The sequence below is a fragment of the Procambarus clarkii genome, chromosome 40 (assembly GCF_040958095.1).
Source record: "Procambarus clarkii isolate CNS0578487 chromosome 40, FALCON_Pclarkii_2.0, whole genome shotgun sequence".
Classification (NCBI taxonomy): domain Eukaryota; kingdom Metazoa; phylum Arthropoda; class Malacostraca; order Decapoda; family Cambaridae; genus Procambarus; species Procambarus clarkii.
Genome location: NC_091189.1, coordinates 33225601 through 33241333, shown reverse-complemented (window position 1 = coordinate 33241333; position 15733 = coordinate 33225601). Strand labels below are relative to the sequence as shown.

At 43.4% G+C, this 15733-nt stretch overlaps 1 protein-coding gene across 1 annotated transcript in view; it reads left to right on the top strand.

Annotated features, from left to right (window-relative positions):
* Nucleotides 1–1131: 1131 nt before the first annotated feature.
* LOC123757786 (paternally-expressed gene 3 protein-like) overlaps nucleotides 1132–15733 on the top strand; it is a 16676-nt gene continuing 2074 nt past the window's right edge. Inside the window, exons 1-4 of the mRNA XM_069338548.1 lie at nucleotides 1132–1140; nucleotides 2183–2716; nucleotides 3659–4285; nucleotides 15612–15733. The exon at nucleotides 15612–15733 is cut by the window's right edge and continues 1 nt beyond it. Of these exons, the coding sequence (XP_069194649.1) occupies nucleotides 1132–1140; nucleotides 2183–2716; nucleotides 3659–4285; nucleotides 15612–15733 (1292 nt within the window). The remainder of the gene's footprint in view (nucleotides 1141–2182; nucleotides 2717–3658; nucleotides 4286–15611) is intronic.

Here is a 15733-nt window from a genome sequence, read left to right as displayed (position 1 = left end):
ACACACGACCATCACTGTAACCATCTACACTACACACGAGAAGTATAAACACGAGCGCACTAAATTTTGAAAGAGAAATTGAAAACATCCCTATGCACTCGGCCCCAGGTCCAGACTCATGGAATTCAATATTTATAAAGAAATGCAAAGTGCCGGTAGCACAGGCACTCAGTATAGTGTGGAGGAAGAGCTTGGACACGGGGGAGATACCAGATGCACTTAAAGTAGCAGACATTGCCCCTCTACACAAGGGAGGGAGCAAAGCATTGGCAAAGAATTATAGACCAGTTGCACTAACATCGCACATCATAAAAGTATTTGAGAGGGTGATTAGGAGTCAGGTCACCAATTTCATGGAGACCAATGACCTTCACAACCCAGGCCAACATGGATTTCGAGCGGGAAGATCGTGCCTCTCACAGCTACTTGAGCACTACGACAAAGTCACTGAGGCATTAGAAGAAAAACACAATGCGGATGTGATATACACGGACTTCGCAAAGGGTTTCGATAAATGTGACCATGGCGTGATAGCACACAAAATGAAGTCAATGGGAATAACCGGTAAAGTAGGACGCTGGATGCTCAGTTTTCTGTCAAACAGGACTCAGCGAGTAACTGTCAACCATATAAAATCTAGTCCAAGTGCAGTTAAAAGCTCTGTACCTCAGGGTACAGTCCTTGCACCGCTGCTTTTCCTTATTCTCATATCAGATATAGAGAAAAATACAAGTCACAGCTTTGTATCATCCTTTGCAGATGACACAAAAATCAGTATCAAAATTACCTCGGCTGAAAACATTGAAAAACTTCAAGCTGATATTAATAAAGTTTTCGACTGGGCATCAGAAAATAACATGATGTTTAACAGCGATAAATTCCAGGTACTCAGGTACGGTAAAAATGAGGACCTTAAAGACGTTACTGACCAACAAAATCAAGGTGGTAATTGAATGCAAAACTACATGGAAAAGCAATGGAAAATAAGTACCGTACCAACAAATACAATTTCCAAATAATATGCATTGCAAAATTAAATCCAGATTCCATTATCCTTGAAAACTACCCAATCCAACACAGGAATGTAGGTAGAAAACTAGGATTTAAGATGAATAGAACTGGAATACAAAAATGATTCAGGTAGGTATTTACCAGGAAAAGCCATAAGTCAGTTCAACTATATAGCAATTGAAGGGATTTGAGGACAAGAAACTAGATAGGACGGATGTAAGGAAAGTTGCCCAACCACTTGGATCATCAGGGACTGAAAACCGACTTGCAAGACGTGAGCTCATAGCTGAACCTACCATTCCAATTTACTTAAAATCAAGGCAAAAACAACCATTCAGAAACTGTGAAGAATCAATAACTTTGGCACGAGCATACAGCTATTCCGGCCGCATCCCAACTATTCTCCAGTACTACAGCCCTCAGAGACAGCTAACGTGCAAAACTTGCAACCAGTGCTAAACAAGGCACTAAGAAGGATAGCAAAACACTGTCCAATATAGACCAAACAATTCAGAAACTCCATAAAGCCCTGCCCCACTACTTGGGGTGAACGGCAGAGCGACGGTCTCACTTCATGCAAGTCGGCGTTCAATTCCCGACCGACCAAGTGGTTGGACACCATTCCTTCACCCCGTCCAATCCCAAATCCTTATCATAACCCCTTCCAAGTGCTATATAGTTGTAATGGCTTGGCCCTTTCCCCTGATAATTCCCTCCCCTCCATGAAGCCCTAAAAATTTAGCCAGTGAAACATACACTATAACAGAAGACCGGGTATATTATGTTATAGTTCTGTGATTTCGAGCGGGTGTGGAATTATATGGAAACGCTAGATGATCCAATGTTAAAAGTATTACCCCAAAATGAGACGCCCAGCGCTCTTACAAGGAGGTCCAAGTGCTTGAATCTCCTCAAGGGCAAACAAACTTCATGATACATAATTGCAAGATGAATTACTAAAAAAGTCACCACGTAACATTAATAATTAGTATCGAATCAAAATAGCAAAACAAGTGTATAAACATCTGTATATATATGTGAGAGCTATACACTATTCCTCTAATTATATATGTTGAAATACATGTGAAGAACCATACTCCCACTCCTAGCTCCCTGACAAAGGAGAGCAAGTTTAGCTTAGTTACAGAAAAACACACGTTGAGTTAACAAGGCGGACATCCCGCCTGATGTCAGCAAGACGGACAGCCCACCTGATGTCAGCAAGACGGACATCCCGCCTGATGTCAGCAAGACGGACATCCCGCCTGATGTCAGCAAGACGGACATCCCACCTGATGTCAGCAAGACGGACAGCCCACCTGATGTCAGCAAGACGGACAGCCCACCTGATGTCAGCAAGACGGACATCCCGCCTGATGTCAGCAAGACGGACAGCCCACCTGATGTCAGCAAGACGGACATCCCGCCTGATGTCAGCAAGATGGACAGCCCACCTGATGTCAGCAAGACGGACATCCCGCTTGATGTCAGCAAGACGGACATCCCGCCTGATGTCAGCAAGATGAACATCCCACCTGATGTCAGCAAGACGGACATGCCGCCTGATGTCTGCAAGACGGACAGCCCGCCTGATGTCAGCAAGACGGACAGCCCGCCTGATGTCAGCAAGACGGACATCCCGCCTGATGTCAGCAAGACGGACATCCCGCCTGATGTCATAACTTACTCTATATTTCACACTTCTGTAACTTTTCCTTCTGTTCCTCTCTTTCCTTTGCAGCGATCTTTGTATACACAGCAATATTTAGTAGCAGGGTAAACGAACCTAACCAAACCAAACCAAGCCTAACCAAACAACATAGACCATACTGACTGCGTGCTGCTGGTTACGCCTCACCTGCAATTTCATATAAAATTCTCCGCTGGAATTCCAGTAGCATAAAAGCTGACATAAAGATGTGCAATCAAAAACAACTAGAGTACTATTATAGAAAATTAAGAGTTAAGAAAAGCATCAAAGAGCTTATCGCTCTTATCTGGAAGAGCGTAATATGTTCTTAGTAAATCTTTACTGGAGAGGGTATGTTATTCATTCTATGCTGATATGTTCTTCATCCACTTTACCCTCCCCTACTTCCACCTCCCCCCCCCCCCATAGTGTTCTCCCACACTGTTCTACAGTGTTACCAGGAACACAGGGAAGGGTTGTGTTGACATCATCCTGGATACCTATATCTGAGTGAACACGTCCACTTACCTCTTCCTATCATGGTAGGTATAAGATCTTTCAAACAAAAGAAGCCATTTTTTAACCTGATAATATTTTGCCTTAACTATATTTTGTATCAAGGATATGTATTGCTGCTCGTTGTGGCTCTATCCTAGTCAGACGATCACAATCGCTCTCTCCAGCACTCATACCCTGAGAGAGGTGTGGATAGTGCCCCACATGACCTCAACCCCTTCAGTGCGGCTAGGAGACAACGCCACTATGGAGGAAGTGTTCAAAAACCCGCACCCTCTTCTCACCACAATTCAACCCCTTCATCGGTTCTCCACCCCGACAGTTTTGGCCGAAACGCCCCGTCTGTTTGGTAAAAGGTGTTCTTTTATTAGAAGTTAAGAGCTGTCCAGGGTAACTCTGCTTCCACCTGGCAAAGGTTATTATTTGCATGTTTTGCTGAAGTCTGGATTAGGACACGCAGTGGCCATCTACAGGTGTGAGGATGGAACGTTTCTGTATTGTGACTCTGCACGACCTTGGGCGGAAAAGTGCTTCTTGGACTACCTCAAGAAGTGGGGCATCCCAAGGTCAAGGATGGTCGTGCTAGGCTCCCCACGACAAGGCCCGTGGGGCACTTGTTCCTTCCATGCTCTCTTCTTCCTCGACTTTGCTGTCACCTGCGAGTATATTTGGTCCTTGGAGAACATTGCACCAGACGACCCCGTCCTCCACCCTTACCGAAAGTACTGGGATCTTCAGGATATTTGGTCTCAAGTCAAGACTTTCGGAATCTCCCGCCCTCAAGCCATTATTAATGTGTTCTATAAGCAAATGCACGCGTTTCCTACCTGGATAGCAGAAAAGGGCCCAAAAGACGTAGACTTGACCAAATTTCCCACCAACACGTACCTTCCGGACCTGATAGTTTTGGACCATGTCACGACCATGCTTCACCAGTACCATGGGTCTGTGGATATTTTCTGCAACCCAAAGAAAAGTATAGCCAGTTATACACCCGAAAAATTCCGTAAGATGGCCGCAGGAAACCGGTTCAGTAGCTGGTGGTCAAACCTGGTGCGCAGGTTCTCCGTGTGAGGTCTTCATATTACTTCAATGTTTTATATATAGTTTTTCTGTAATGTATTAAAATAAAGATAGTGTGTGTGTGTGTACTCACCTATTTGTACTCATCTATTTGTGCCTGCAAGATCGAACATCGACTCCTGGATCCCACCTTCTATCCATCGGTTGTTCACAGAAATGACTCTGGTCCCTTTTCCTTATCATACCTAGTTTTAAAATTATGAATAGAGTTTCCTTCCATAACCTGTTCCTTAAGTGCATTCCATTTTTCCACTACTCTCACGCTAAAGGAAAACTTCCTAACATCCCTGTGATTCATCTGAGTTTCCAGCTTCCACCAATGTCCCCTCGTTCTGTTACTATTCCGTGTGAACATTTCGTCTATTTCCACTCTGTCAATTCCCACTAATTATTTTATAAGTTCCTATCATATCCCTCCTATCCTTTCCTCACACACTCTGTGTGAGTGTGTGTGTACTCACCTATTTGTGCTTGCGGGGGTTGAGCTTTGGCTCTTTGGTCCCGCCTCTCATCTGTCAATCATCTGGTGTACAGATTCCTGAGCCTACTGGGCTCTATCATATCTACATTTGAAACTGTGTATGGAGTCAGCCTCCACCACATCACTTCCTAATGCATTCCATCCGTTAACTACTCTGACACTGAAAAACTGACACTGAAACTGACACTGACACTGTGTGTGTGTGTGGGGGGGGGGGGCATACTCTTGTTTAGATAGTACCTATTTTGACAGTCGTCAATAGTCACGAATTCGTACGTACTTAGCTTTAAGATAGTAGTATACTGATTAGTAATGATTTTTTTTTTAATAAATGAACCTAAACACAAACTTAAATATTCCGGGGCCTAGTATTTTTTGTTTGTTAGCTTAGTATAGCACACATATGTACTATATTAGGCCTCAGATACAGTATATTAGGTCTAGGAAGGTTAGGTTAGGTTAGTTTAGTTTGTCAAAGAAACACAAGTAAAAAATAAATTTCCTGTTTGTCCAACTCAATAGTTCGGATTTCTACTTTTTAATTTCGTTATAGTCGGTATTTATACTATTTTGCTCGTCGTTAATATAAGAATTATCACAACAGGAGGATGGGCTGGTGTGTGTGTCAAACGGCTTTAATTGGAACCACGAAAAGATTGGCGTAGATGTTTACAGTGATGGGGGTCATGTGTAGTGTAGATGTTTACAGTGATGGGGGTCATGTGTAGTGTAGATGTTTACAGTGATGGGGGTCATGTGTAGTGTAGATGGTTACAGTGATGGGGGTCATGTGTAGTGTAGATGGTTACAGTGATGGGGGTCGTGTGTAGTTTAGATGGTTACAGTGATGGGGGTCATGTGTAATGTAGATGGTTACAGTGATGGGGGTCATGTGTAGTGTAGATGGTTACAGTGATGGGGGTCATGTGTAGTGTAGATGGTTACAGTGATGGGGGTCATGTGTAGTGTAGATGGTTACAGTGATGGGGGTCATGTGTAATGTAGATAGTTACAGTGATGGGGGTCGTGTGTAGTGTAGATAGTTACAGTGATGGGGGTCGTGTGTAGTGTAGATGGTTACAGTGATTTGGGTCATGTGTAGTGTAGATGGTTACAGTGATGGGGGTCGTGTGTAGTGTAGATGGTTACAGTGATGGGGGTCATATGTAGTGTAGATGGTTACAGTGATGGGGGTCATGTGTAGTGTAGATGGTTACAGTGATGGGAGTCATGTATAGTGTAGATGGTTAGAGTGATGGGGGTCGTGTGTAGTGTAGATGGTTACAGTGATGGTTGTGTGTAGTGTAGATGGTTACAGTGATGATGGTCGTGTGTAGTGTAGATGGTTACAGTGATGATGGTCGTGTGTAGTGTAGATGGTTACAGTGATGATGGGCGTGTGTAGTGTAGATGGTTACAGTGATGATGGGCGTGTGTAGTGTAGATGGTTACAGTGATAGTGGTGTGTAGTGTAGATGGTTACAGTGATAGTGGTGTGTAGTGTAGATGGTTACAGTGATGGTGGTGTGTAGTGTAGATGGTTACAGTGATGGTTGTGTGTAGTGTAGATGGTTACAGTAATGGTGGTGTGTAGTGTAGATGGTTACAATGATGATGGTATGTAGTGTAGATGGTTACAGTGATGATGGCCGTGTGTATTGTTGATGGTTACAGTGATGGTTGTTTGTAGTGAAGATGGTTACAGTGATGGTCGTGTGTAGTGTAGATGGTTACAGTGATGATGGTCGTGTGTAGTGTTGATGGTTACAGTGATGATGGTCGTGTGTAGTGTTGATGGTTACAGTGATGGTCGTGTGTAGTGTAGATGGTTACAATAATGATGGTGGTGTGTAGTGTAGATGGTTACAGTGATGATGGTCGTGTGTAGTGTTGATGGTTACAGTGATGGTGGTGTGTAGTGTAGATGGTTACAATGATGATGGTGTGTAGTGTAGATGGTTACAGTGATGATGGTCGTGTGTAGTGTAGATGGTTACAGTGATGGTGGTGTGTAGTGAAGATGGTTGCAGTGATAGTGGTGTGTAGTGTAGATGGTTACAGTGATGGTGGTGTGTAGTGAAGATGGTTACAATGATGGTGGTGTGTAGTGTAGATGGTTACAGTGATGGTAGTGTGTAGTGTAGATGGTTACAGTGATGATGGTCGTGTGTAGTGTAGATGGTTACAGTGATGATGGTCGTGTGTAGTGTTGATGGTTACAGTGATGATGGTCGTGTGTAGTGTAGATGGTTACAGTGATGGTCGTGTGTAGTGTAGATGGTTACAGTGATGATGGTGGTGTGTAGTGTAGATGGTTACAGTGATGGTTGTTTGTAGTGAAGATGATTACAGTGATGGTCGTGTGTAGTGTAGATGGTTACAGTGATGATGGTCGTGTGTAGTGTTGATGGTTACAGTGATGGTCGTGTGTAGTGTAGACGGTTACAATGATGATGGTGGTGTGTAGTGTAAATGGTTACAGTGATGAAGGTTGTGTGTTGTGTAGATGGTTACAGTGATGGTCGCGTGTAGTGTAGATGGTTACAGTGATGATGGTCGTGTGTAGTGTAGATGGTTACTGTGATGGTCGTGTGTAGTGTAGATGGTTACAGTGATGATGGTCGTGTGTAGTGTAGATGGTTACAGTGATGATGGTCGTGTGTAGTGTAGATGGTTACAGTGATGGTCGTGTGTAGTGTAGATGGTTACAGTGATGATGGTCGTGTGTAGTGTAGATGGTTACAGTGATGATGGTCGTGTGTAGTGTAGATGGTTACAGTGATGGTCGTGTGTAGTGTAGATGGTTACAGTGATGATGGTCGTGTGTAGTGTAGATGGTTACAGTGATGATGGTCGTGTGTTGTGTAGATGGTTACAGTGATGGTCGTGTGTAGTGTTGATGGTTACAGTGATGGTCGTGTGTAGTGTAGATGGTTACAGTGATGATGGTCATGTGTAGTGTAGATGGTTACAGTGATGATGGTCGTGTGTTGTGTAGATGGTTACAGTGATGGTCGTGTGTAGTGTTGATGGTTACAGTGATGGTCGTGTGTAGTGTACATGGTTACAGTGATGATGGTTGTGTGTACCTGGTTGATGGGGTTCTGGAAGTTCTTCTACTCCCCAAGCCCGGCCCGAGGCCAGGCTTGACTTGTGAGAGTTTGGTCCACTAGGCTGTTGCTTGGAGCGGCCCGCAGGCCCACATACCCACCACAGCCCGGTTGGTCCGGTACTCCTTGGAGTAATAAATCTAGTTTCCTCTTGAAGATGTCCACGGTTGTTCCTGCAATATTTCTTATGCTTGCTGGGAGGACGTTGAACAACCGCGGGCCTCTGATGTTTATACAGTGTTCTCTGATTGTGCCTATGGCACCTCTGCTCTTCACTGGTTCTATTCTACATTTTCTTCCATATCGTTCACTCCAGTACGTTGTTATTTTTCTGTGTAGATTTGGTACTTGGCCCTCCAGTATCTTCCAGGTGTATATTATTTGATATCTCTCTCGTCTTCTTTCTAGTGAGTACATTTGGAGGGCTTTGAGACGATCCCAATAATTCAGGTGCTTTATTGCGTCTAAGCGTGCCGTATATGTTCTCTGTATTCCCTCAATTTCAGCAATCTCTCCTGCTCTGAAGGGGGAAGTGAGTACTGAGCAGTACTCAAGACTGGACAACACAAGTGCCTTGAAGAGTACAACCATTGTGATGGGATCCCTGGATTTGAAAGTTCTCGTAATCCATCTTATCACTTTTCTGGCTGTCGCAATATTTGCTTGGTTATGCTCCTTAAACGTTAGGTCGTCAGACATTATTATTCCTAAATCCTTTACATGTTGTTTTCCTACTATGGGTACATTTGATTGTGTTTTGTACTCTGTATTATGTTTAATTGTCCTGGGTGACATTATTTCAGTTAACACATCCGAAAACGTGATGTATAATATGTTGTGGGAGTGGTTAAGTTAGCTGTAAGTATGTTGAAAAGGCAAGCAGGCAGGCAGGCAGGCAGTGAGGCAGGCACTTCCATTTGATACTCCACTTTCCAGTTCGATTTTGTCCCTAAAGTAGCTTGCTAATGCTGAGCTGAGCTGTTCTGTTGTCTATAAAGCTGCAGAGTTTGGCGGAGAATCTCTGTGGGAGCCCTTGTTCGGATATCTTGAATATTAGGTCCTTTGTGCTAGATTTTATTGTAAGATATCGTTATATCTCTTAGCACTATATTACATTGTTTTTGTTTCGTCATGTGATTGGCTATGTAACATCATAGATCAGGGCTATAGCTGTACGGGCAGTCGTTCATACTCGTCTATCCATCCCTTCTGTAAGTTGTTGATTGTTATGTCTGGTTTACAATGTTGAGAGTTCAACAGGTGCTGGAGGGTGTGGGAGCGTTATGTGGCGAGATGATTGTATGTGCTCATTCATATACATGAAACATGAATGTGCTCATTCATGTATTTTCTGAAATATTATAAATTTTTGTAGTTCAATGTTCATGTCGGACTTTTCCTTGCCTATGAAATCTACGAGACCGATTTTCTGTATCCTGCTTTTGGATGCCTCACAGTCAGTTTTGTGTAGTGGAATCTATAAGGTGAGTGTTTCTGTACTGGGTTTGTTGATAAAGTCAGTATTATTTTCTGCTGGTCGCTTGGATTTGAAGAACTCTTTCGGTGCGGGTGTTTAGGAAGTGGCGGTCAGTTGCTAAGATAATATCTGGTTTGTCACTCTTGCCTTATATGATTTATGGGCCCCGGTGGATTATATTTTTGTTTCTTATAATATTGCATTAATATTTGTGACTGCAGAATCAAATAGCAGAATGTGGCTGCTCTTAGCACTTGGACCCCGCCTTTCTAACAGATCTATTTTCCCCTATTATGTCTACTACATATATTTCTCTCTAACACACGCACACGAACACACGCACACACACACACACACTCATCTGGGGTCTGGTAGCTGAGTGGATAGCGCGCACGATTCGTAATTCTGTTGCCCGGGTTCGATTCCCGGACCAGGCAGAAACAAATGGGCAAATTTTCTTTCACCCTGAATGCCCCTGTTACCTAGCAGTAAATAGGTACCTGGGAGTTAGACAGCTGTTACAGACCTGCTTCCTCTGTGTGTTTACTAGTTGTGTTTACTAGTTGTGTTTTTGCGGGGGTTGAGCTTTGCTCTTTCGGCCCGCCTCTCAACTGTCAATCAACTGTTTACTAACTACTTTTTTTTTTTTCCCCACACCACACACACACACCCCAGGAAGCAGCTCGTGACAGCTGACTAACTCCCAGGTACCTATTTACTGCTAGGTAACAGGGGCACTTAGGGTGAAAGAAACTTTGCCCATTTGTTTCTGCCTCGTGCGGGAATCGAACCCACGCAACAGAATTACGAGTCCTGCGCGCTATCCACCAGGCTACGAGGCCCCCTCGTATGTGTGTGTGTGTGTGTGTGTGTGTGTGTGTGTGTGTGTGTGTACTTACCTAGTTGTACTCACCTAGTTGTGTTTGCGGGGGTTGAGCTCTGGCTCTTTGGTCCCGCCTCTCAACCGTCAATCAACAGGTGTACAGATTCCTGAGCCTATTGGGTTCTATCATATCTACACTTGAAACTCTGTATGGAGTCTCCACCACCACTTCCTAATGCATTCCATTTGTCAACCACTCTAACACTAAAAAAGTTCTTTCTAATATCTCTGTGGCTCATTTGGGCACTCAGTTTCCACCTGTGTCCCCCTTGTGCGTGTTCCCCTTGTGTTAAATAGACTGTCTTTATCTACCCTATCAATTCCCTTCAGAATCTTGTATGTGGTGATCATGTCCCCCCTAACTCTTCTGTCTTCCAGCGAAGTGAGAGTTAATTCCCGTAGTCTCTCCTCGTAGCTCATACCTCTCAGCTCGGGTACTAGTCTGGTGGCAAGCCTTTGAACCTTTTCCAGTTTAGTCTTATCCTTGACTAGATATGGACTCCATGCTGGGGCTGCATACTCCAGGATTGGCCTGACATATGTGGTATACAAAGTTCTGAATGATTCTTTACACAAGTTTCTGAATGCCGTTCGTATGTTGGCCAGCCTGGCATATGCCGCTGATGTTATCCGCTTGGTATGTGCTGCAGGAGACAGGTCTGGCGTGATATCAACCCCCAAGTCTTTTTCCTTCTCTGACTCCTGAAGAATTTCCTCTACCAGATGATACCTTGTATCTGGCCTCCTGCTCCCTACACTTATCTTCATTACATTACATTTGGTTGGGTTAAACTCTAACAACCATTTGTTCGACCATTCCTTCAGCTTGTCTAGGTCTTCTTGAAGACTCAAACAGTCCTCTTTGATGTGTGTGTGTGTGTGTGTGTGTGTGTGTGTGTGTGTGTGTGTGTGTGTGTGTGTGTGTGTGTGTGTGTGTGTGTGTGTGTGTGTGTGTGTGTGTGTGTGTGTGTATGTGTAAAAAAAAAATGTTAGTAACAGTTGAGAGGCAGGCCGAAAGAACTAAGCTCAACCCCCGCAAGCACAACTAGGTGAATGCAATTAGGTGAATACATATTCCCATGAAGCAGCCCGTAGCATTTGTAACTCTCAGAAACTTATTTACTGCTAAGTGAACAGTACATCAGATGAAAGAAAATGCCCATTTTGTTTGCCCTGTGCATGGCATCTGCCGGGTCGTTTCTCCGGTGTCTCAGGGCTCTGAGTTGTGCATTCAGATCTCCCAGTAAATAATGAGGTCTGGTCTTTCTGGCGGGGAAGGTAAGGTCGTCTTGGTGATTGTTGTCACAATTCAATGAAGAGTGTTCCTTTAGTCGTTTAATGTTCCATTGCCAAAACGATTTCTTTGAAGTTATGAAAGAATTTGTGTGGCAGGTCTCGCCTAACTGCTGTTACTGCTCCGTCGTTGACCTGGTCAGTTCTGCTGACCTGGCAAGTTATGTAGTTGTGCATCTTTATTTGCTCTCTTTTTTTCCTTTGCTGTAAAGTAAGTATTATGTCAGGGTCAGTGACCCCTAAGCTGCTCTGTAGGGAGTCGAAATTAGTACATTGTGTTGCTTTATTTTGAGCGACTCGATGACACTGGTAAACTCTTAGGTTAGTTCCCAGCTCGTCCTCATAAACCACATTGTGAAAGAAAAACAATGTCTCTTAAGTCTCTAGTTTGCATAATGAGTTCCTCATCCACCTCCTTTAGGATCTTAAGTGCACATTGACCCCAGGCGCCCAGGGTCTGAGAGCCTATCGGCACGAACTTGTAACAAAGTTCTAGGCCTCTCTACTTATTAGTTTTCTGAGTCTCCCTGAAGATGGCTACCCCGCCTCCCTCAGCTTTACTGTGAGGTAGATAGGTATCAGTCAATGTAGACGAACACGTGTAATTCCATACGACCTGTCTACCTTCCCTCCACGGCTGCAGGGTGACTCCATCTGGGCGTTTTTTGCTGTTGTCAGGTCTGCACAACTGAGGTTCTCTTTATGCTGGACACCCAGCTGTAGCCAAACTTCTCTTGATGATGTCATTGACTGCTTCGTGTCTGGCAATCTTTCCTTGTGTCTTACGACAGATAAGACCGTGGCTGCCGTATTGGTCTGCCGACGCATAGCCGCAGATACACCGGTATCCCTATCTCCTCCATTCGGTGGAGATAGTGCACCTTGCCCTGTTGGGGCAAGGCGCAAGGCAACACCAGTACTTAGGGCCCGATGGTCCAGGCGGGTGCCCAAGGCGGAATTGGGGACTGCCAACAGGAAGTCCCCGGCATGGGAAGCTTGCACATGGATTGCTAGGAGGCGTGCTTTGTTCTTTATATATATGTATACCTAGTTGTACCTAGTAGCCAGAACGCAGTTCTTGGCCAACTAAGCAAGGCCTGATTTGCCTAATAAGCCAAGTATTCCAGAATTTCAATTTTTTTCTATTTTTTTCCTATGAAATGATAAAGCTATCATTTCATTATGTATGAGTTAATTTTTTTCAAATTAAGTTATAACTAACGGAAATATATGACCGAAACCAACCTACTTTACCTAACCTAACCTATCTTAACCTAACCTAAACTAACATAACTAAATCAATAATTTATATATATATATATATATATATATATATATATATATATATATATATATATAAACTATGTATATATGTATAAACTATATATATACTATATATATAAACTATATATAAACTATATATATAAACTATGTATAATATATATATATATATATATATATATATATATATATATATATATATATATATATATATATATATATATATATAATATCGCTATGAAATCATAATGGCGTGATATATCAATGAACATCATTTTGAGGCAATGTTGGGACTTAACCCGCGACCCGGTGACTCCCAGATTTAACCGACTGGGACATAACAGTCTCGAGCCTTAACCGACTCGGCCATATTTTTACATGACTATAAAAACATGGTTGGGCTCCTGTTCGGGGCCTCCAGATCCTTCAAGTGAATTCAGTAGAGTTCTCGGTTGTCGATTTTTGTACCATCGTGGCCTAGTCGGTTTAGACAGGAGTCTGGGAATCACCAGAACGCGAGTTCAAATTCCTCCATTGCCTTATATTGGTTTTCATATATGTGTACATGTACACAAATACATATACACATTAATAGATTAAAGACCATTAGAAAAACATAATAATCAAGGTAACTGCCTCGTATGGGCCTATTCGCCCATACGAGGCAGCTTCTTTTTATATCCAACCAAACTCACTCATATATATGTCTAACCTACGCGTGAAACAATCAAGGGATCCTATTTCTAATATATATATATTATTTATATAAAAAAAAGATCTACAGACTTTCTATATCAAGTGATTCAGGAAGAGGCTGATCAAGCAGTCTCCTGTGAGGCGAAATCACGGCAGGAATTGTGAGTGGGGTGTAATGGGTGGAGTGTAGTGGGTGGGGTGTAGTGGGTGGAGTGTAGTGGGTGGGTGTAGTGGGTGGAGTGTAGTGGGTGGGTGTAGTGGGTGGAGTGTAGTGGGTGGGTGTAGTGGGTGGAGTGTAGTGGTGGAGTGTAATGGGTGGAGTGTAGTGGGTGGAGTATAGTGGTGAAGTGTAGTGGGTGGAGTGTAGTTGGTGGGATGTAGTGGGTGGGGTGTAGTCGGTGGAGTGTAGTGGGTGGGGTGTAGTCGGTGGAGTGTAGTGGGTGGGGTGTAGTGGGTAGAGTATAGTGGTGGAGTGTAGTGGGTGGAGTGTAATGGGTGGAGTGTAGTGGGTGGAGTGTAGTGGGTGGAGTATAGTGGTGGAGTGTAGTTGGTGGAGTGTAGTGGTGGAGTGTAGTTGGTGGAGTGTAGTGGGTGGAGTGGAGTGTAATGGGTGGAGTATAGTGGTGGAGTGTAGTTGGTGGAGTGTAGTGGGTGGAGTGTAATGGTGGAGTGTAGTGGGTGGAGTGAAGTGGGTGGAGTGTAGTATTTAGTGGGATGGGTGGAGGTGACGCAAGTACTGGGTGGAGAGGATGGGGAAGGGTTGAGAGCCTCCTCCACCTACGGCTGCCACGTGACATTTAGGGTGAGTATTGTGTGCCCCGAGAGGCGCCCGTGTCCCCGTGGATGACCTAGATGCCGTGAGTGTTTGTAGATGATGATTGTTATGGAGAGAGAGAGAAATATGTGATATGAATCTAGGCAACAAGCGTACAACGGTAAAGTTCAATGAAATTGTGAATATATGAATAAGTCACATATGAATCTTTTCTTTTACATCAGTTAACTTGAGATAGGCCTACCTTGACTCATTGATAGGGTTCCGAGGTCAATGTCCTCGCCACCCGGTTTATAAACAGTCCTGGTTATCGGATCTAGCCAACCAGGCTGTTAGACTTCGCGGATCGCAGTCCTAGGAATTACAGTTTCGTTGACCTAGTTGGTATATAATTCATAAAAAATATTTCGTATTTACACTCATGATAGGAAATGTTTTGAAAAGGAGAGTTTGTAACTACAACCTCCCTACTCTACAGGGTCGCCTCCGACCTGTTGGGTTCGTTTAGCATCTGCCCTTAATAATGGCCACGGCCCTGACTCTCGTAAGTGACCCCCTGCAGGGTGCTAGGATTCATCAAGCCCTTAAGAGTCCACTTACAAGATCTGAATATCTTTCCTCAATCATAGTGTCTTAGATTACGTTCATTATAAACTTTATGACCTCCGAAGCGCTGCGAGGTTGCCCATTCACTAATATCCTCTGGTTGTGAAGTCCCAAGCTCGCAAATTGTTTAGTAAATACAGGCTTAGCCTTCATGATCGTCGTGAGATGTACAGGTTCCGTAAATGCAGACGTAAACGCTGGATGAATAGTTGCTTGCTTTCATAAATGTCTCTCCCTCGTAAGAGAATCTTGCAAGTTACTCTTGGTTCATAAATGGCAGCAATATGTAAATAGTCCAGATGAATAGTATCCAAGTAGGTGCTAATTAACGGACTTAACTAGTAGCCAAGTCCAGAAAAGTTCCTAGGGTGTGACAGTCTTTGCCAGGGTCCTAAATGAATGTATGGATGAGTTAAGGGATCTCTGACTTTCTTATTTAATAAATCATTACAGTCGAACAAAGTACACGAATCATTGAGCTTAAAGTATTATGTCACGCCTAATGAATGGGAAATAAATTACTAGCATCGAACAATCGGTCAAATTGCTTAACATTTATTGTAGTGAAATTGCTTGAACCAATAATCTCAAAAAGCCATTCATTCACTTCCTGAAAAACATAGATTAATAAAAATATTTGCATCATGGCTTTATAAAATGCCACACATGTTTAACAAATTTGCTCTCATTCTTTTCCATCATATTTCAGGTGGTTGATAGTGTAAAGGATTGTAACGTTATGTACCTCGACCTCAGCAAGGTTTTTGGTAAAGTGTCTGACGAAAGACTAATAAGAAAGTTGGGTAATGTTATCGTTATCTCGAATCAAAC